Genomic DNA, 19,226 nt, shown 5'->3' with positions numbered 1-19,226 from the left:
GCTTTGTTGCCATGGTTACCATGTATTCAAGTGCAGCTGCCAACATTTGCTTCTTTTTTTTTTTTGCTCATCCAACTACAGTCATGTCCTCATGTTCCAAACTATTGCACGAGCTTTTGCAGTGTATTGTCCGACATGTGAATAGTAACTCAGAGGCGCCAAATACAAAGGATTTGAAGGCTTTTCAGCTCGTATGCAAGAGCTGGAGCAAACCAGCGCAAGAGGTACTTTATCAGCATGTCAAGTTGGCCGCACACGCAAGGTCCTTTGCCACGACAATCACAAAAGCACCTCATGTTGGATTATTTGTCCAAAAGGTAGTTTTCTTGGAAAATTTTGACACGAACAAAAGACATCTCGATGAGATTTTGCAAGCCATTGTTCAATACTGTGTCAACGTCAAGCAAATACATTCATGCTTTTTGCATCAAACCAGCGATATGGTAGAATTTCTTTTATCAGAAGGCAACAGCATCAAAGGTCTCGAAAAGCTGAAAACTGAAAATCATTGGAGAAGAGTGGATCCAGTAGACTACGAGGCGGTTGCCTTGAGATACAGAAATACGATGAAGCAACTCCATCTGACACATGAGTGTTTAGACAAAGAGACAACAAGGTTCATTGAATACCGGGAGCTTGAGTACAAACTCTATCTCTTTCTAGCGTTACAGCAACTAGACATTGCCAAGTATCTATTTGAGGATGTAAACAAGATGGATCACATGCTTAATAGTTGTTCCCCATCCTTGTCTGAGCTGTTTGTGGAGGAGTGGTGGTCAACAACGGGCATTGTCGTGCCACCCCAGGACACGATTACGCCGAATACAACCATCACCAAGCTTAGAATCAAATCAGCACGTACAACCCCAGAGACAATGCATCATTTTGCCATCAAGTTTAAAGCACTGAAGGAGTTGGATGCAAGATTCAATACTGGCAGTGAATCCATTGAAGCCATAGCGGCATGGTGGCGACACTTGACCAGCATCAGTCTGGCCCTGACAAGATACACCTATGGAATACAGTTGTCATACTTTCGACAAGAGCCAGGGGTGGATCAGTTGATACGATGCTTGGATATTGTTCAAAAGACAGCGCCTACGACATGCTCAAGGCATTTCAAATTAAAGTATTGTTACGAAGCGTGCTACGAATCTGATATGAATAGCATTTTGATGTCGTGGACACCCAGCTCGTATGATGTGGCAACTGATCAACGATATTCCACTGATTTTCGCCTGTCTGACTTGGTGAGATCATTGCAACAGCTATACTCGCCAGACTCAATTCAATTGCTATTCAAAAATTTGGATAATGTGTACGAGGCTCTTGCTTACACTGGAGATGCGGATAGCAATCCCAGTGATGATGACTGCGCCTATTTAAGTGGATTGTCATACGACTTTGTGCCAGCCCAGAAAATCAAAAAAAGGTCTTGAGCGTATTCTTTTCGAAGACGGCCACACATCATGGACAGTCTTCAAGTCTTTTCTTGCGCTCCTGGACCCCCCCCTCAAGAACCAAAATTTCTGTTTCGAGAACCTGATTGCATTCAAACAGAAATCCGCGGTGGATCTCACTGTCGCCAGAGTATCCAATATAACCTTTAAGAGCTGCTTTCTTGAGCACAGTGTCCTGCACACCGTGTCTCGCCATTTGCCAAAGATCGATCGTCTGGTCTTTGATACAAGTTGCATATTGATGGATGAGCCGTACAATCTCAAGTTGCATCTTCCTTTCACCAGCATACACACCTTGAAGGTAGTGATTCGCCCCTTGGTTATTGCAGTCGAGTATTTTGTTTATGATTATGATTATCGCACTTGCAAATTGGAGAACAATGACTTACTCGAGGCAATATCACCAAAGGGTCACTATACGCTCAAGATTGAGACAGATAGCAAGACGTATATCAGTAAAAGACAGTGCGGGAAGATAACCGAGAATAACTGTGATGATGTAGCTGCAGGAACAGAAGACAACTTTCTCATCTGGATCAAGTGCAAAGAGTTGATTCAATGCCTGGTGACAGCGAATGAACCATGCGAGGATTTCGAACTGATCGAATAGTACATAATGTCTAATAAATGCTCTCTAGTTTTTGCTCATGTCAATGTGTGTCCCCGTTTTGAATTGCACATTTCATGGCTGCAGCTTTCAACTAAATGCCATAGTATAGGTGGTGATTATCTTTAGAACCGATTAGGTCCTGTGCCCAAAAGCATTGAGCGCATTGGTAAAACTTTCGTATGAGGAGTTGAAATTGTGCAAGATCAAGGCACGCCAAACAAGCCTTCTTCCTGCCATCAAGTGAAGCGGAGGTAGATCGCTTGCTTTAATCAAATAATTTTTTTCTCGCCTTCTTTTGGACCTCTTTCTCATTCTCCTCAAGATGAATGCCATTGCACCTCCTCTTCATCGAGGCATGAAAGAGCTCGAGCGCTCTGCATTTAAAAAAGTAGTCAAGACATTAGCTATTAAAGTACCCACCAAGCAAGTAGGTCTTGCAAAGAAATCATTCCAAAAGTAATCATCAGCTTAAAAACGTCAAAATTCAGAAATACTAAATATCTTACAGTGATCTATTCAATCAGCCTCGACTTCGCAACGTGGAACCTGACCCATCATCCAAAGAAACAAAGCTTGTGTTGTTGAGTTTGGGATTACAAAATGCCGGTAAGCATGCATCTGTCATCGAGTCAAGGGGCTTCCCATATTGATTCACCAGTGTAGAGAGTCTCTCCAAAGAGAAGCGAGAGCTCCTTCAGCAACACAACTGGGAGCTAGTTCAACATGAATTAGAATTGGATTACAACTTTTGGACAGCTGAACAAATCTTGCACGCTGTCATGCCAGAAGATTCAACCGACATTCCCTCTTCATTCACTCAAGTTGGACATATTGCTCATATGAATCTACGTGAAAACTACTATCCATGGAAGCATTTGATCGGCGAGGTTATTTTAGACGTAAGGCGTGGTATGGCCGAGGGAGGTTTATGTTGTCAATATGCTGATTCTGCAAGACTAGAAAAACAAGAATATCACTACAGTGGTCAACAAGACAAACAGCATAGACACCACTTTTAGATTCTTCAAGATGGAGATTTTGGCTGGCAAAGACGACATGATTGCAGAAGTGGTAGGTGCTGGCTGAAAAGATGGACTTACAGAGAAGTAACAACATTTGCTGCTGCTAGAAGGAAAGCGGCTGCAAATTCAAGTTTGATTTCTCCAAGGTGTACTGGAATTCTCGGTTACACACAGAGCACGATCGCCTTGTTCAATTGTTCAAGCCAAATGAGTACGTGTGTGATGTCTTTGCTGGCGTGGGACCATTTGCATTACCAGCAGCGAAAAAGGGGTCCATTGTCTATGCCAATGATTTGAACCCTTCCTCCTACGAATACATGAAGGAGAACATCAAGCACAACAAGATCACCAGCGGCATCTTCCCTTACAACATGGATGGCCGTGCCTTTATCAAACAAGCCGTGAAAGATTTGCAAGCTACTTCAGCGGATGAATGGAAGACATTTGATCACTTTGTCATGAATTTGCCTGCTACTGCCATTGACTTTTTAGATGCGTTCCGTGGCCTCTATCATGATCAAAAAGACTTGTTCAACGCAAGTGCTCGTGCTAAATTACCCATGATCCACTGCCACTGTTTCACAAAAAGCAGTGATGCTATGCAAGATATCTCAGAGGTGAGTTACTGCTGAGTGTGTACATATCAAGAAATTAACCACCAAGTTGAAGCGTGTGGGCCAAATCATGGGCGGCAAACCCGATGTCAGCAAAAGCTCAGTTCATTGGGTTCGCAATGTTGCACCTAAAAAAGACATGTACTGTATCTCGTTTCCGTTGAGTTCTGACATTGCATTTGCTGCCACACCCGTGTCCCACAACATTAACAACAGGTGATAGATTCTGCTCATGTGGATGTATATAGGAACATGCTGTTTATTAATACATTGCACATAGTGAAAAGCGCAAATTAGAAGACTCATCAGCATCAGCATCAGCATCCGAGCATCAAAAGACACCTCGCTTAGAATAAAGCTATTTCCTCTTCCAGATTGCAATCTTTTCCTTGCCAATTCTCGATGGATGTCCAACGGCATCCTTGATGAATACGAGATCGAAATGAGCAGACAACAATTCACTGTACCTGTATTCAATTAAAATATATTATTAGTCTCTTTTTCCCATGGCATTATTCCGCTTCCGTATGTCTTCAAGTTGCACACTGAGATACTTACACTTGCTCGTTTAGGGCAAAAGGTGGTCCACCCTCGTGGTTATCCAGAGGGTACATCAATGTAATCAAAATACCGTCTTTTTGAATGATTTCCGCATACTTTTGAGCCCAGGCAGGACGCATGTAGGGCTCCATGGCACAGAGGAACCTAGTGGGTGGGTTAGTCCATGCAATGCCTATATAAGATTGCGAGATACTTGCGTGTAATCATAAGCAAGAACGTATCCTTCCTCAGGTGCCTTGAATTTATAAAAATCAGCGCATATAAAATCGTAATTATGGGCAGATGCGTCTGGATGATCCTATACAACCAAGCATGGTCAATGGCATGATTCTCTCTCTCTCTCTCTCTCTTTCTCTCCATCGTACGATTGCCACTCTTACCTTGACCAGCTTGTCGACACAGGTTTGACTAAAGTCCATGCCAGTCATATGTCTATCTTTACTAGCTAAAAATACAACATCATAACCTAAAAAACCAACATGTATAAATGAAGCATGTCAACTCGTGCTTGTCTAATGAGGGTTACCTGATCCGCAACCCGGAACTAATCCTTGTCCGTGCTCAGGAATTAACTTTTTAGTCTCTTCATTTTCGACTAGATCAATCAAAGCAGGGCTTGGTTTTCCTGCATCCCATTGCGTGTTGCCGGTTTGCCATTTGCTTTCCCAGTCTGTGTGTCTTGTTGGCATAAACTCTCAACATGGTATATGCTTATTGACTTACCAATGTCTTGCTTGAGCTCTTCTCCCATGTTGCTGGTAGTTTTGATATTGAATTGAAAAAAAAAATATATATAAAAAAGAAAATAGAAAGAAGAGAGAAAGAAGCAGGTATGCGATTTATATTATTAATGCATTTTGGAAATTTCATTTTAAAAGGGATTCCAATGCTGGGTAGAATAGAGGTGACTCTTCATCTCATCATCCACCGTAAGCATCTCTCCATTTCAACCTTAAAATGAAGCCGCAAACTTCGGCGACATTTTACCCTTGCCATCCGTTAGCTATGAACTATTGTTCCGGATAACGTTGATGAATAAAAAGCATGTACGGAGCCATACTTTGACGCTTTATAAAGTGCCACTTGTGTCTCTTTGCTCATCCGAAGCACATTTCTATCAAAAAAAAAGGTGCAATTGTGAACTGTGTAATAAGCTATTTTGCCAATAAGCACATGATTTATATAGGATGGTGGAACGAAACGGCTTTGTTGTTGTAGGATGAGCTCATTCGAGAAAGCATGATACTGCAGATGAACGTTCTTTATATCCTCCTTTGGTGTTTTCGTATTCCCATCATCCACGTTGTCGCTCCCCTTAAAAAAAAAATTAAGATATAAACTTATGGCTGTGCCCTTACCATTGCGTTTTCTTCTTTTTCTTCCTTTTCTTCATCTCTTTTATTTTTCATACATACTCTATACTATACTCTCCTTTATTCCATTCCTTCAAAGCATATAAATGTACAATTCATCTGAAATGGTCGATCCTAAATCCGTGCAGTTGCCAGTCGATAAAACCAGACGCAAGAGACTCAAGGTGGTAAGTGCGTGCAGTGAATGCCGTCGGAAGAAAACAAAGTGCAATGGGGAGAAACCTTGTGCTGGATGTATCAAAACAAACATGGATTGCAAATACTTGAACTCGCCAAAATCAAGACCATCCAATAATCGTCCACTGGCTGCCTCCTCTTCATCTGCTGCCAGTACGTCTTCTCCTCCTACTTGTCTTGCCACATCGCAATCACATCAGCAACAGCAGCAAGCTCCTCTTCCTCGCTATTACCATCCTACCACACAACAACAAACTCAACCACAAGAGCCATCCAATAATGGTCCAAATGCCACCATTCAAGCCATTGAGTCTCGTCTTGGTGTCATTGAGGATATCTTGCAAATCTTATTAAAGCAACAACAACAACAACAACAACAACAGCAGCAGCAGCAGCAACAACAACAATACCATCCATATCATCATCAGCCATATCATCAGAAATCCGCTTTTGTATCAGTTGAACAACGGAATATGCAAACCCATCATTCCGGTCCGTATTACGGCGAATACCAACATGACGATACTGGTAGCAGCGGCTATCACTACGGTCAATCGCACAAGAGAAAGTTTGATCAACTTCAGCAACAACCACAGCAATCCAATGTGCGTCTTGCTCCTCCACACAACTACCAGCCTTCTTTATCTGAGTCATCGTCTACTTCCACTACTTCCTCTATTTGCTCCAACTCATCTCCCAAGATGAATACCATTCAGGCATTATTGAATAATGAGAATGAAATCAAATTGGACTGCCCTCCCTCCTCATCAAAGCCATCTGCTTTCTACAGACCTCATCCTACTATTGCTACTACTGGTAGTAGTAACAGCGTCTACTGATTTGCTTATACCCTCCTATTCCTGCAGCCTCTCTCTCTCTCTCTCTCTCTCTCTCTCTTTCGTATTTATTTTAGTAAATATATATATATCTCTCTCTCTATTACCTGCTTATTACTATCCCGTTCAAGAAATAATCATAATAAAAAAAAATGTTGGCGAAAATTAAAATGTCTGTCATCATCCATTTTGTTTCCATCGGCCATCAACATACATACCTTCCTATTACTGAGCCAAAAAAAAAAAAAGAATCAGGTACACATACAATTGTGTGTATGTTCGGAGAAAGATGTGATTGTCATCAACCCACATTATCAGTGTATTGCCACCTGCACTTTCAGTAGAAACCAAAACATCTAAAATAGATGCGATGCCGCTAAATTAGCGCTTGTGTATTACGCGTGCATACTTTTTTTTTTCTTCCGTGTCATGTCAACATGTATACACACACTTATACAGTAGTAGTACATCTGAAATGAGACACGCGTATTGCGAATGGGTATCGATCGGCTCAAATTAAGGTTCATGTTCCTGGATATGCTTTTTATTTAACCGGAGATTTACCTGATCCAAGGGCCCATCTTTCGGAAATGAATGCTGATCAAACAAGGCAGCGTGCAAATGAGAGGTTTCTACTAGAGCAGGATCGACATTACAAGTTTTCATCTCTGTTTAGCTTCTATTATTCTATTGGTCTATGACTATTATCTTGAATGTAATTGCACAAAGGCGAAGAGCGTGCTGCACCGGTCAATACATGAATCAGCATTGCTATTTTGATGCATTTATAAGAGATGATTTATTTCTTGAGCTGAAACGTTTACTCACTGAGGCATATCCTCACACTCATATACCAATGATGTCAATCGATCATAGAGTATAAATTAATCATGCTGTGTTTTTCGTATAAGCGACGACTGGATGTATATCCCTTCTTTTTTTCTCTCCAATTCATATACATATAATGGTCACCAAAAGAAACAGCAGCAATCATGCCTGGAACAACTTGCCATCTCCAATATTGTGCAATATATTGCATTATGCACAGCACTCAAGCAATCTGATGCTAGAAAGCAACGCGTCCGTGATCAGTGCATGCCAGCTGGTATGTAAAGGCTGGAGTCAAGCAGCTCAAAATGCTCTCTACAAACAAGTTCATTTAGGGTCCAATACGCTGCGCTTCCTCAACACTCTCATTAATGCAAAAGAGCTCGGAGGTTTTGTCAAAATCTTGGTTATTGAAGAAAGTATGCTTGATCTTGGTGACATTTTTGATCTCTTGGAAGACATCTTTACTCATTGCCCAAACATTGAAGAACTGTATTCTTTTGAACAAGCTGTCAAAAACGATATTTGGACTTACGTGAACTCTGTAAGAAAAGTGCCTCAGCATCTAAAGACATTCACTACAACTACTTCTGATGCTGCCAATTCGCCTTTATACTCACCTATGGCTATACGCTTTGAAGACACGTTGACTCGATTGCAACTATGTTTCAATACAGCACGGGTAAACAACATTGAACAAGTCTATTATTCTTTGCTGTCAAAACGATTGGGCCACTTTGCATTTCTGCAACACTTACGTATCGATCACTGGCGAGTCAAGTCATGGCAAGATTTTGATACGTTGTTGGATAGGTGTTCAGCCACTTTGCGCGAGTTGGTTTTTATTCATTTGTATCTGCCCAACCATATATTCCCTCAAACATATAAAATCTGTCCCAACACTAATGTAAAGCACTTGAAAATTGGTGCCTCCAACTTCCCTGCAGCTGCTATCCAATATTTCAAGGGTAAAATGGCTGTATTGGAGAATTTTGATCTGCTTTTCGTCTCATTTCCTGATGGCTGTCTTCAAGATGCTATTGCGTGGTGGGCTCATTTGATGCAATTATGCATGAACCTCACATCATATAATATCAAGTTTTCGCGCTCAAGCTACTTGGATATTTATAAATTGCGCCGTTGCATAAAATTCTCAGCAATCACTACAACCCAATGGAAAAACATCAAGAGTAAAACTGTAACTTTATTGTTCAACGTGAACCAAGATGGTGGCAATGTGATCTCATTATCCAAATCATGGTGCAAGTACGCCATTGATCTTGGATTCGACAAAGTGGACTACTTGACGTTTATCTCGCAATGGATGCAAATGTATTCACCTCATCATATCCACATTCAAGGCGAAAGCATGGATAGCCAATATCAGATGATCAAAGGCATTGATGCTACGCAAACACAGAAAGTATCAACAGTCGCGGCAAGATCATTGCTCGAAAGAACATGTAGCAAAACCAATCTGCACATATTCTTTACGGCGCTCTCTTTTATTGCAAGAAAACATGTCGAGGTCTTACACTTTGATAGCCTTGTGCTTTGTTACAACTACCCGCTGGCCAACAACACGCTAAACAACTTGCAAGTATCTGAACTAAAATTCACAAAATCTATATTACAACACCAAGCCTTGGAATGCATATCTAAAATGTTTGTCAAGATAGACAAGCTCATGTTGGATACATGTTGTCTTCTCGTGGACGATCCGTTCCAGCTCAGTGTTTGTCTTCCATTCACAGAGATGACTGCATTAGAGTTAAATATCAACTTATTTGTCAATGCAACAAGTTGGTCGCCTCACAAGAAGCAGGTGTACAGTGAATGTTGTAGCTTGGAGAACCTGAATTTGCTGCGAGCTGTGTCTGATGATGGACATTTTATAGTCAAAATCGAAACACAAGACAAGACGCATGTTTTTCACAAGCAAGGTGCTGGTGACGCCAAGAAAAGCTATATCAAACCAGATTATGCTGTAGGCAATGCATTCACTTTTGCCATATTTATCAAATGCAAGCAATTAAGCGAGATGAGAATCAAAGGCGAACATGGACTGAAATGGGACATCAAGATTGAATAATATCAAGCTAGCGTTTACATTAAATAAAACTATTTTACAACAAAGACAGAATAGCTTGGTCAGGCTTTGCAATAGAGCGTTTTAACCTGCAGTTCTTTTCTCATGTGCTTTAACAACATCCATCATCTTTATATAGGGATGCACTAACACTAGCCACCACCAACAACAGACAACAAATTAAAATGCCGTTACTTTTTTCTGTCCAAAATTGGCCAGGTTTTGTCTTAAGTCGACCTAATTAATCCATTTTTGCAAATTTGATTATATAAATTGCGATGATCATCCCATACTCTCTAATGGTTCTTTAGAGTACTTTTTAAGGCGCATCCAATGGTACCAAGTAAGATAGATGTTTTGAATAAACTTATTGAGCAACTTATAAAAATATAAAAAGAGGTTTCTGGCTAAAAAGTCGAGATTTTACATATCAAGGTTCCACAAAGATGGTTTCAAGGGTTACTTTAGATTGATAGAAACATTTTGAATTAATATATACCATAGTAAAAGCCTTCGTTTTCAAGGTCAAAAACGCGATCGTTTGGTTTTCAATAAAAACCATGAGGGGGTACCTCATGCTTTTTGGTCAAATTTTGTCCATTTTTTTTTGGTCCTCAAAAAGTTGAGCAGAGGTATCAGCAAGTAAGTGCTGGTTGAGAACAATTGTTTGGTGCTATCCTGACGATCTAAAACGGCTTCGAACACGAGAAATTACGACCCAGATGCATTTGAATTTAACTGTGCTTTGCATACTTTTGTCTGCTGAGAGATAAAGCAAGTGCATTGTCTGCTCATGAGTACACCCTTTCCATTAATGCAGTCGTGAAGCATTGTAAAAAAAAAAAAAAAAAAAAAAAAAAAAAGTAGAACCACATTTATGGAGGCTTCTCGCGTGGTAGTGGCAGATTGAAAAGGTGAAAATTCAGGATTCAATAGAAAGGAGGTGTCTAGTCATTCTAACTGTAACCAGATATTTGACACTAGTGCATCAAGAATGTTCTTCTTGTTCCTGGTTGATTATTAAGATGTCTACACGTTTCTCTGGGGGGGGGGGGTGTTGTTGTCAAACTTAATGTTGTTTTATGCAGCTCAATTTGCAAATCTAAGACGTTCCCAGTGATTTTGTATGGGAAACTATTACAGCCGATATTATACAATTCGAAACTGCTAGCAGATACATAACTATAGTACACTTCTGTAATCATACAATTTTTCAAGGTCTGTACATGTTACGATGGCTTACAATCGCATGATACAACCAAATGCTTCATTTGGATTTGCTATTTACACCACTACCGGCCGATGAAAAAGCGTGCTTTTTGCTACACCATCACATATTTTGTAAGCCTAGCAAAACAAATATTTTCTTTTTTGTACAATTTGCATTCATGTTCTTAAGCAAGCTTCCTAGACAAATCATTGCTCGACCTTCTATCAAGGTAAGAAAATAGGTATATCATTCAAATTCATGAACAAGTAGCTTAACATTGTGCATTTTACACATAGCCTTCATTCACTCGTTCAATCACTGCAACAGCAACGACAAAAAGATGTTTGACAGAACAACCCCTATATAGACACAAGGGCCATCGTTTCTACTCGACTACACAACAAAAGGCCACTCCACCACCATCACCACCACAGGTAATATAAACTAGTGTACACATGGCGACAATATACTTAGACAAATGACAGACATTTACATGGAAATCTGCTGTTGTTTTGGCCATTACAGCGGTAGGCCTTGTTGTCTATTTCAGAGGAGAAAAGGAGAAACTACGAGCTCAAAAAGCCAAACGTGAGCGCGATACCATCAAAGCCATGGGTCGCCCACACATTGGCCAGCCATTTGAACTATTCAACGTCAATGAAAACAAGCGCACCACCTCTGAAGAATTGATGAATGGACGATTCACCATGATCTACTTTGGATTTACACATTGCCCTGACATTTGTCCCGAGGAATTGGACAAAATGGCTGAAGTTGTAGATGCTGTCAAGGAGGAATATGGTGATCATGTGCTGACACCTGTGTTTATCACTTGCGATCCATTGAGAGACACAGCAGAAGTAGTGAAAGATTATGTGCAGGATTTCCATCCTGATTTGGTCGGATTCACTGGCTCGCCTGAAGAGCTAAAGCAAGTGGCTAGATCTTATCGTGTTTACTCGTATACACCACCCAATGTCTCCGTGGATGATGATTATTTGGTAGACCATTCGATTTTCATCTACTTGATGGACCCTCAAGGCAAATTCATTGATTGTTATGCAAGGGATACAACATCCGATGAAGTGTTGCACAGCTTCAAGAATTATATGAAGGATTATCTCCAAGATGGCGGAAAATTGAAGTCAATGAAATAAATGCATGATTTACCATTTCCTACTGCGATGACAACGACGATAGCTCTTAAAAACTACGTGTTTGAGGCCATGTATACACTGCTTTCTTGTGCTCAGCTTATAAAGAAGGGGATCAACAAAGAAAGAACTTACTGTATTCAAGGAGGAAGGTTTTCATTAGGAGATGTATTTTATTGTCTATTAATTAATCAACGTGTGGTTAACATTGCAACGTCCACTTAATGAAGATAAGGAAGTAGACGAGGGAGGAGAGGTCATAATAAAGGAAGAGGAAGAGGAAGACATTGCAGTAGTGCTAAAGGAAGAATGATGAATAGGAGTGTTTCTGATAGGAGTGTGATGACCCAATGTATTGCTTCGACTTAGGCATGGCTTAGATATCACATTCGTGGCCTTGTCATTACAGTTGTCATTATCAGCACGGACAGTTTTCGATCTCATTTGTCTTGGTGGAGGGGATAATGCAGATGTCGTAGGTGGCATGGCAGGCGGCAGTGTGTGGTAATGCTGGTATAAGTCTAAACATCACTCGAATGAGTATGCAAATAAATGACATTTGATTGGTTCATATACCTTCTTTAAGAGTAATAGCTGCTATATCCTCTTTTTTCGTGGGCTGGTAGATATAACTACTATGTCTTCGGACAATCATTGCATCTTGGAATAATGCATCTTCATCTTCCTCATCTCCCTCGGCGTCATTTTGTGATTTGTGTAGCGTCTTTTCTTTTACTTTGGTCGTAATGAATCGAGAAAACTTTTTGATCTTTTGCAATGTTTTGCTATTTTGATCTGACATGATATACAAATAATAAAAAAAAAAAAGGACAAATGATTAGGGAATCCTCAAAAAGAAAAACAAGAATATTTTAATTTCAAAATAAAGGGGGGTTCGAGGGAGAGAAAAAGAGAGAAATTGAGGAAAAGAGTGTGGGAGATAATATAAAAGAAATTCAATGCGTGGAGTGTGATAAAACGTGTGATGTTGCATTTTTTTAGAGTCTAAAATAAAGTGTGTCTGCAGCAAAGGATAAGATATAAGTATATAACATGATAGAAAACTAAATTACAAAAGCAAGAAGATTATAAAGAGAGATTTGAGAGGAATTTACTCCTCCATGGTAACATCCTGACTTGTCAAAACTCGACCACCCTTCTTTCCATTGTCAGGCTTACCAATGCCTGCAGCGCGATCAGCCTGATATATAACATGTTATTCAAAATCCACAGCCATGCCCCTATCTCTCGCCGTGCAAAATACCTCTTCCTGTGTGTAAGGTTCATCCTCTAATTTTTTGAGTCTTCTCTTGTGTAATTTACTCTTCAAATGTTCTGTCAAATGAGCTTCGGAAATGAAATGACGGCTAAATGTTGACATGTTGTTAAACTGACATGATCTTTCAAGTAGAAATGTCCAAGAAAAATCACTTACGCACACTCAACACAGTAGTGTTGACCAAGACCAGGTAAGTCAGTGTCAATCTCTTGATGCTTCTTCTTGTCAATGTTCTCGGGCTTCAAGTCATCAGCAATTTGATCGAGATCACGAGTGTAAGCTCTGGTACGTTGCTTACGATAGTTATCACGGATACCATGATGAGTTCTCTTGCGACGAAGTCTGTCTCCACTGTATCAATATCCAATGCCGCTTCATTCATCGACAACATCCTTACCTTCCCATTTCTTCTGATTCGATATAAATTGAGTGAGAGGAAGAAAAATCTTTAATTAGGAAAAAAAATTGGATTTGAGTCTTGTTCCAACATTTGATTAAAACTAGTCACCGAGAAAAGTACAGCCATTTTGGCATAAATGGGTGGCTGAGACAGCATTGTGCTTTCACTAGATTTGTTTTGCATTAACAATTCAAGATGAAGAGATCTCGGGATGTGGAGATTGAAGAAAAGGTTGAATTTGACAGCTTACTGCAAAACAAACAACTGTTACAAGGACTAAAGCAATCGGGATACGAGCAACCTTCGCCAGTACAGTTGAAAGCGATTCCAATGGGCCGTCTTGGTGTTGACATGATAGCGCAAGCGAAATCAGGTACAGGCAAAACAGTAGTCTTTGGTGTCATCACATTGGAAGCTATCAATCTTGCCGTTACTCAACCTCAAGCCATGGTCATTGCACCCACAAGAGAGATCGCTATTCAGATTCGTGATGTGGTTCGAAATCTTGGCCAATTCATGCCTTCGTTGCAATGCCATGCTTTTATTGGAGGTATCTCTATGCAAACAGATGTGCAACATGCCAATCATAGCCACATCATTGTTGGCACTCCTGGTCGTTTGATGGCACTCTTGGAATGCAAGAAACTGTCCACCACACACATAAAATTAGTAGTGTTGGATGAAGCAGACAAACTCATGTCAGAGACCTTTTATCCTCAGATCGACTACATATTCTCGAAAATGAAGAGCACCGTATTCCAGGTGGTCGCATTTTCTGCCACATTCACTGAAGAATTGCTGAAATTAGTGTCGAAATTCTTGAAAGATCCTCAAACTGTTTGTCTGACTGATGGCGTACCAACACTGGATGGTAAAAAAATATGGCACAAGCTGTATATAGTGGAAAACTAATGGCTTCATTTCAACATAGGTGTACAGCAATATTACATCAACACATCCATTTCAAACGACGAATCCAGTTTGCAGAGATATAAACACAAATTTCAAGCTGTCGAAAAGATCCTCGGTCAAGTGCCCTTCTACCAAGGGATGATATTTGTAAACAGCTTACCTCGGTCGATGGAACTGAGTCGCTGGCTAAACGAAATGGGGTGGAAGTCAGGGCATATCCATGCTGGCATTACGCAAGACAAGCGATTATCTGTGATGGAAGACCTGAGAGATTTCAAGCTTCGACTTTTGGTATGCAGTGATCTAGTAAGTTTATCACATATGAGACTTATTGAATGGATAGTAACTTGATTTGTGCATTCAGATTGCACGTGGTATTGATGTGGATCGAGTCAACTTGGTGATCAATTTAGATTTGCCATGGGACGTAGAGACGTATTTGCATCGGGTAGGACGCACCGGTAGATACGGTAAGTTGATTTAATTTGTATTAGTTTGTAAACTAAAAGGCTTTTTGCCTTTCAGGTACATCGGGCATTGCTATCAACCTGATTGGGGGTGCAGAAGATGAAGAGTTCTTGCAGAAACTGAGAGATGAGGGCATACACATTGATAAACTGCCAGGTAGCGCTGACTAATATCATAGCATGATGGCACATCTTACTCATTCACGCTTTTTCTAATCATCAGATAAAGTGTCTCATAATGAGTATGTCAAGCAATTAACAGAATCCGATCAAGCACAGTTGAGCCAACATGAATCCCAGAAAATCGAGGTAAACAAACGTTGTGCATTCTACTCCTATGGGAACTACCTCGCAAAGATGCTAATTTTACCAATTTAGTCTAAACCTTTGATTCTGAATCACAAGCAGGACAAAAGCAGCAGCAGCAGCAGCAGCAACAACAATTCTATGCAGAAGAAGAAACCCAAAAAGAAGCATCCTAAACCACAAAAGCCAGCACCGAGATATACAGACGTCGTCTACCAAGAGGATAATAGCCAGTTTCAACCATCGTTTGCTTGGGAACCGCCGCGACCATTGCATCCAGAGCCAAAAGCTTCCACACCAGCTCCTGCACAACAGACGAATGCCTTTATACCCCCTGATTTGTTCTTTTAGCTATTGCAATCACCTTACTTCTGCTCAGCTACAATACTGTCTAATTTGAAAGAAATCTTGCCCAATTGCAACATAGGGTAGCTCTATAACGAAAGCATCTTGGGCGGCCTCTATTTATGCTATTGGTTTAGCCTACTGATAAGCTAGTTATGCATTTTTTCGATAAAGATATCTCATAGACACTTCACTATTATATGAATCGCTGCGAGTAGCTCCAAAGTCACCAAACTACTGATAATCAACATTTTAGTTGTTCATTCTGCCCTCTCAAAGATATACTGGGTGTAAGTTGAGGCTAGCTGTCGCGGGATATCATGATGTATGCTTTCGATCTTCATGAGAACTTACTAGGATATCAAGCTCGCTCGCAAAGAGCAGGGGAGAGAATCATGACCATCGAGAGTTGAGCTCAGATTGCGTTAGTTTGCAACAGTTGATCCTTGAATACCATAGTTATCCTAGTGCATTTCATTCGTCACTCACGATTATGAACAAAGAGCAATAATACCAAATATGTCTAGTTGCTCGCATTGACGCTTGGTCTACCGTATTCCCTAGACAAATTTCGCGGAAACTATGATATTTGACATATGTTTAATTCAAGCAAAGAAGAACAGCAGATATTCTTGCAAAGTGGTACGACAAATCAGATAAGATAAAACATAATGAGAGGACTCTTAGTTTTACAATTATAAGTTGTGAGATTCTACAGATTAAATTCATATTATGCAAAAATATTAAGCATTGAAGCCTTCAAAGTAATGTAACGTCGCACGCTTTTCATCAACAGTCTGGAACAGACGAAGTTTACTACTAGTAGTAGGTCATTCTAGCGCATGCGGTTAGTGCGCATAGTACAATAGGCAGCTTAATACGATGTACACAAATATACACAAACAAGAAGCTAAAAGGCGGGAAATAAACAGTGATAAAAGTGTAATGAAGTCCAGTGTTTATTTGTTTACCAAATGGAACGAAAAAGAAACCGATATCTACCAAGAAATGAACTGATATAAATTTTTTATAGATTTTCAATTGTATATGGTATATTGGAGGTGAATTTGAGGGGGGGGGGGGAAAGGGTGTAGGATGAGGGGGATGATTCGATTTTTTGTAGTGTTGAGTGAGATGTCTTGAGTTGTTTTGGATGAAAAAAAGAACAGAAGCAGAACCGGCCGATCAAAGCATAAATTAAATATAAGAGCATAGGGTAAATAATAAAAAAGGTAAACATACAACCACGCAGAAAGTAAGAAAAAAAGGAGAAGATATTGAAGGGGAGAAAAGGGGGAATACATAAGGTATATACATATAATAAGAATAGTACTAAATAATTTTTTGCTGAGAGATTTGTAAATGCATAAGTGAAAGAGTGTAAGAATTGAATAAATTACGGAAGGATGGGATGATGAATGAGTGTGTAAAAGATGACATTTACAACACAGTTGATGGTAATAAATCAAATTGATCATTCAAGTTCAATTCAGTATTGAAGATGGGTTCAGAAAGACGACGGAACAGCTAGAAGTCAGAGTATGAGTATCATTATAGATTAGCCTCGAGTGCTACAACTTACCTCGGTCGATTGAATATATCTGTCCTGAGATGCATTGACTGGAAGTGAATATCTGCGATTGTCAAACATCATGGAATTGTTATCGTCATACATGCGTCGCATGGCAGCAGTAGCAGCAGCCACAGCAATATCATTGGTTGCCATGGGATTAGGTGATGAATAGTAGTTAGTATCTTGCGCCAAAAAATTAGACGATGTCAACCAATCTTGTTGTTGTTGTTGTTGTTGTTGCTGTTGTTGTTGTTGCTGATGTTGATAGGATTTACGGTTGTTCATAAAGACGGGATCAAACATATACTGTTGTTGTTGACTATCAACAAATGGTGTAACAGGCGTCATGAGCAATTCTTCTTCATCTGCAGCAGAACAGGATGCATCGCTATAGAAAGGAGGGTAGGACATGGCACGACTCATGGGAGTGGCAAATACATTTGAGCAATCAGCGCAAGCACAGGCAGAGGGATTTAATGGAGGGCTTGGAATACAAGTGTTCTCATAGATACCACTGTATTGGCTGTTATCCTTGATAAGAGGTTCTGAACTGTACATGTCCGGCTGATGGGTAGAGAATGTCATGATGGCGGAAGTAGGTGAAGATGTTACAGATGAGGAGGGTGATAATGAAGAGAAAGATGATGACGATGATGTGGCCTGAGGTACTGTTGTTGTAGCTGTTGTGCTGGTGCTCTTGGCTGATTCAGTTGACTTGGCATTGACAGATTTCTCTTTAGCTCTACGATTCTGGAACCAGACTTGTACTCCACGAGGTGTCATAACAAGCTTTTGAGCTAACCATCTACGAACAGCAGCATTAGGCTTTGGATTCTCGAGGAAGGTCTTTTCAAGAACCTTGAATTGAGCGCGAGAAGTTCTTCTACGGTGCTTGATCTCGAATGGGTTGTAGAAAGTGGGTCTGAAATCATCACCTTGTTGGAACTTTTTATTGTTCAAGTCTTCTTGATCATCTTGTTGAATGTCGCGTTGATAATAGGCATCGTCGTCTTGCAAGAAAGGCATGCCTTCATTGTAGGCTGACAAGGTAGATTGGTATTGTTGTTGATGGATGGTAGAGTTCATGATGTTCATTAAAATAGGGGAAAGGTATAATTTTTTGGATTTTTTGATTTCTTAAATTAACATGTATATATATAGGAAGAAGAATAGCTTTTTTTCAGTGAAAAATGTAATGTATAGATGTATATGGGTCTTTTCTAATAATTAAAAAAGATGATATGTATAGACAAGAAGATGTAAAGAAGTAGAAAAGAAGAGAGAAAAACACAGAGACTTGTCAAAATATACTTATTTATATATCAATCAATGGGTTTGATTGACGGTGGAATGTTGGGGGGAGGGGAGATCTAGGAAGTAAGGGGAGGCACAAGACAGAAGAGAAGAGAGGGAGCAAGGAGAATAGAGAAGCACATAATGGAAGAAGGGGCGTGTCTCATAGTGTAGAGTCTGATATACAAACACAGTAAGGCCACAATTAAGGGGGGAGAGAGAAAGAGCAAGCAATGGAGGCCTTTTTGAGTTTAGGAGGTCTTCTCAAATCATAGTCCATCATAACGAATCACTTGCTTATTTCCGAGAATACAATGTATGCATCATGTATCTCTCTCAGTCTTGCTCTCTTTATTTTGTATATACATATAACATGTAAACAAAAAAGTTAGATTCACGCTTTTCTCGAATCAAAATACATTTCACATTACTAAAAACGAAAAAACAGGAGATGTCATGGGCATTTCGGTGGCAATATAGACACACTTGAGAGTTATAATTAATCGCATTGATCGACAACTATATACGGTTAATTGGGCTTGCCATTATTAAAAAAAGACGATGATGGTCAAATTTAGTATTTTACAAGATTGAAGTTGAATGTGATTCAATCGATTTTTTTAAGGGGAAACAGTTCACATACAAAGCTCGGTAACAAATGCGAAAAGCGGAAAGAAACTTTATGCAGTGTTAAAATTTGAGTGTCATTCACATGTA

At 40.0% G+C, this 19,226-nt stretch overlaps 11 protein-coding genes across 11 annotated transcripts; 7 read left to right on the top strand and 4 right to left on the bottom strand.

Moving 5' to 3' along the window:
- Positions 1–83: 83 nt before the first annotated feature.
- ATC70_005955 (uncharacterized protein) lies at positions 84–1,439 on the top strand (the record flags this gene model as incomplete). The annotated part of the gene is made up of 1 exon (XM_064825237.1): positions 84–1,439. One exon carries the CDS (start codon positions 84–86, stop codon positions 1,437–1,439), a length of 1,356 nt encoding a protein of 451 aa, XP_064680614.1.
- A 262-nt stretch (positions 1,440–1,701) lies between these two features.
- Positions 1,702–2,070, top strand: ATC70_005954 (Succinate-semialdehyde dehydrogenase; the record flags this gene model as incomplete). The annotated part of the gene is made up of 1 exon (XM_064825236.1): positions 1,702–2,070. The coding sequence occupies one exon, from the start codon at positions 1,702–1,704 to the stop codon at positions 2,068–2,070; it is 369 nt and encodes a 122-aa protein (XP_064680613.1).
- Positions 2,071–2,392: 322 nt separating this feature from the next.
- SWD3 (WD domain protein) lies at positions 2,393–4,062 on the top strand (the record flags this gene model as incomplete). The annotated part of the gene is made up of 7 exons (XM_064825235.1): positions 2,393–2,526; positions 2,579–2,676; positions 2,734–2,969; positions 3,031–3,141; positions 3,200–3,709; positions 3,762–3,922; positions 3,987–4,062. 7 exons carry the CDS (start codon positions 2,393–2,395, stop codon positions 4,060–4,062), a joined length of 1,326 nt encoding a protein of 441 aa, XP_064680612.1.
- Positions 4,063–4,064: 2 nt separating this feature from the next.
- Positions 4,065–5,018, bottom strand: ATC70_005952 (uncharacterized protein; the record flags this gene model as incomplete). The annotated part of the gene is made up of 6 exons (XM_064825234.1): positions 4,065–4,173; positions 4,265–4,411; positions 4,465–4,565; positions 4,648–4,733; positions 4,794–4,937; positions 4,991–5,018. 6 exons carry the CDS (start codon positions 5,016–5,018, stop codon positions 4,065–4,067), a joined length of 615 nt encoding a protein of 204 aa, XP_064680611.1.
- A 708-nt stretch (positions 5,019–5,726) lies between these two features.
- On the top strand, positions 5,727–6,656 carry ATC70_005951 (uncharacterized protein; the record flags this gene model as incomplete). The annotated part of the gene is made up of 1 exon (XM_064825233.1): positions 5,727–6,656. The coding sequence occupies one exon, from the start codon at positions 5,727–5,729 to the stop codon at positions 6,654–6,656; it is 930 nt and encodes a 309-aa protein (XP_064680610.1).
- Positions 6,657–7,617: 961 nt separating this feature from the next.
- On the top strand, positions 7,618–9,573 carry ATC70_005950 (uncharacterized protein; the record flags this gene model as incomplete). Its single annotated transcript, XM_064825232.1, has 1 exon — positions 7,618–9,573. One exon carries the CDS (start codon positions 7,618–7,620, stop codon positions 9,571–9,573), a length of 1,956 nt encoding a protein of 651 aa, XP_064680609.1.
- Positions 9,574–10,958: 1,385 nt separating this feature from the next.
- On the top strand, positions 10,959–11,937 carry ATC70_005949 (uncharacterized protein; the record flags this gene model as incomplete). The annotated part of the gene is made up of 3 exons (XM_064825231.1): positions 10,959–11,009; positions 11,077–11,214; positions 11,266–11,937. The coding sequence occupies 3 exons, from the start codon at positions 10,959–10,961 to the stop codon at positions 11,935–11,937; spliced, it is 861 nt and encodes a 286-aa protein (XP_064680608.1).
- A 180-nt stretch (positions 11,938–12,117) lies between these two features.
- Positions 12,118–12,736, bottom strand: BNA3 (arylformamidase; the record flags this gene model as incomplete). The annotated part of the gene is made up of 2 exons (XM_064825230.1): positions 12,118–12,455; positions 12,511–12,736. 2 exons carry the CDS (start codon positions 12,734–12,736, stop codon positions 12,118–12,120), a joined length of 564 nt encoding a protein of 187 aa, XP_064680607.1.
- A 309-nt stretch (positions 12,737–13,045) lies between these two features.
- ATC70_005947 (uncharacterized protein) lies at positions 13,046–13,618 on the bottom strand (the record flags this gene model as incomplete). The annotated part of the gene is made up of 4 exons (XM_064825229.1): positions 13,046–13,135; positions 13,199–13,301; positions 13,370–13,555; positions 13,611–13,618. The coding sequence occupies 4 exons, from the start codon at positions 13,616–13,618 to the stop codon at positions 13,046–13,048; spliced, it is 387 nt and encodes a 128-aa protein (XP_064680606.1).
- A 190-nt stretch (positions 13,619–13,808) lies between these two features.
- ATC70_005946 (uncharacterized protein) lies at positions 13,809–15,649 on the top strand (the record flags this gene model as incomplete). The annotated part of the gene is made up of 6 exons (XM_064825228.1): positions 13,809–14,484; positions 14,545–14,831; positions 14,890–14,995; positions 15,051–15,149; positions 15,216–15,301; positions 15,371–15,649. 6 exons carry the CDS (start codon positions 13,809–13,811, stop codon positions 15,647–15,649), a joined length of 1,533 nt encoding a protein of 510 aa, XP_064680605.1.
- A 1,434-nt stretch (positions 15,650–17,083) lies between these two features.
- Positions 17,084–18,302, bottom strand: ATC70_005945 (uncharacterized protein; the record flags this gene model as incomplete). Its single annotated transcript, XM_064825227.1, has 2 exons — positions 17,084–17,170; positions 17,226–18,302. The coding sequence occupies 2 exons, from the start codon at positions 18,300–18,302 to the stop codon at positions 17,084–17,086; spliced, it is 1,164 nt and encodes a 387-aa protein (XP_064680604.1).
- Positions 18,303–19,226: the final 924 nt, after the last annotated feature.

This window comes from Mucor velutinosus (assembly GCF_035048745.1).
Source record: "Mucor velutinosus strain NIH1002 chromosome Unknown tig00001544, whole genome shotgun sequence".
Classification (NCBI taxonomy): domain Eukaryota; kingdom Fungi; phylum Mucoromycota; class Mucoromycetes; order Mucorales; family Mucoraceae; genus Mucor; species Mucor velutinosus.
The sequence above is the reverse complement of the archived record's forward strand: the minus strand, read 5'-3'. Positions and strand labels throughout refer to the sequence as shown.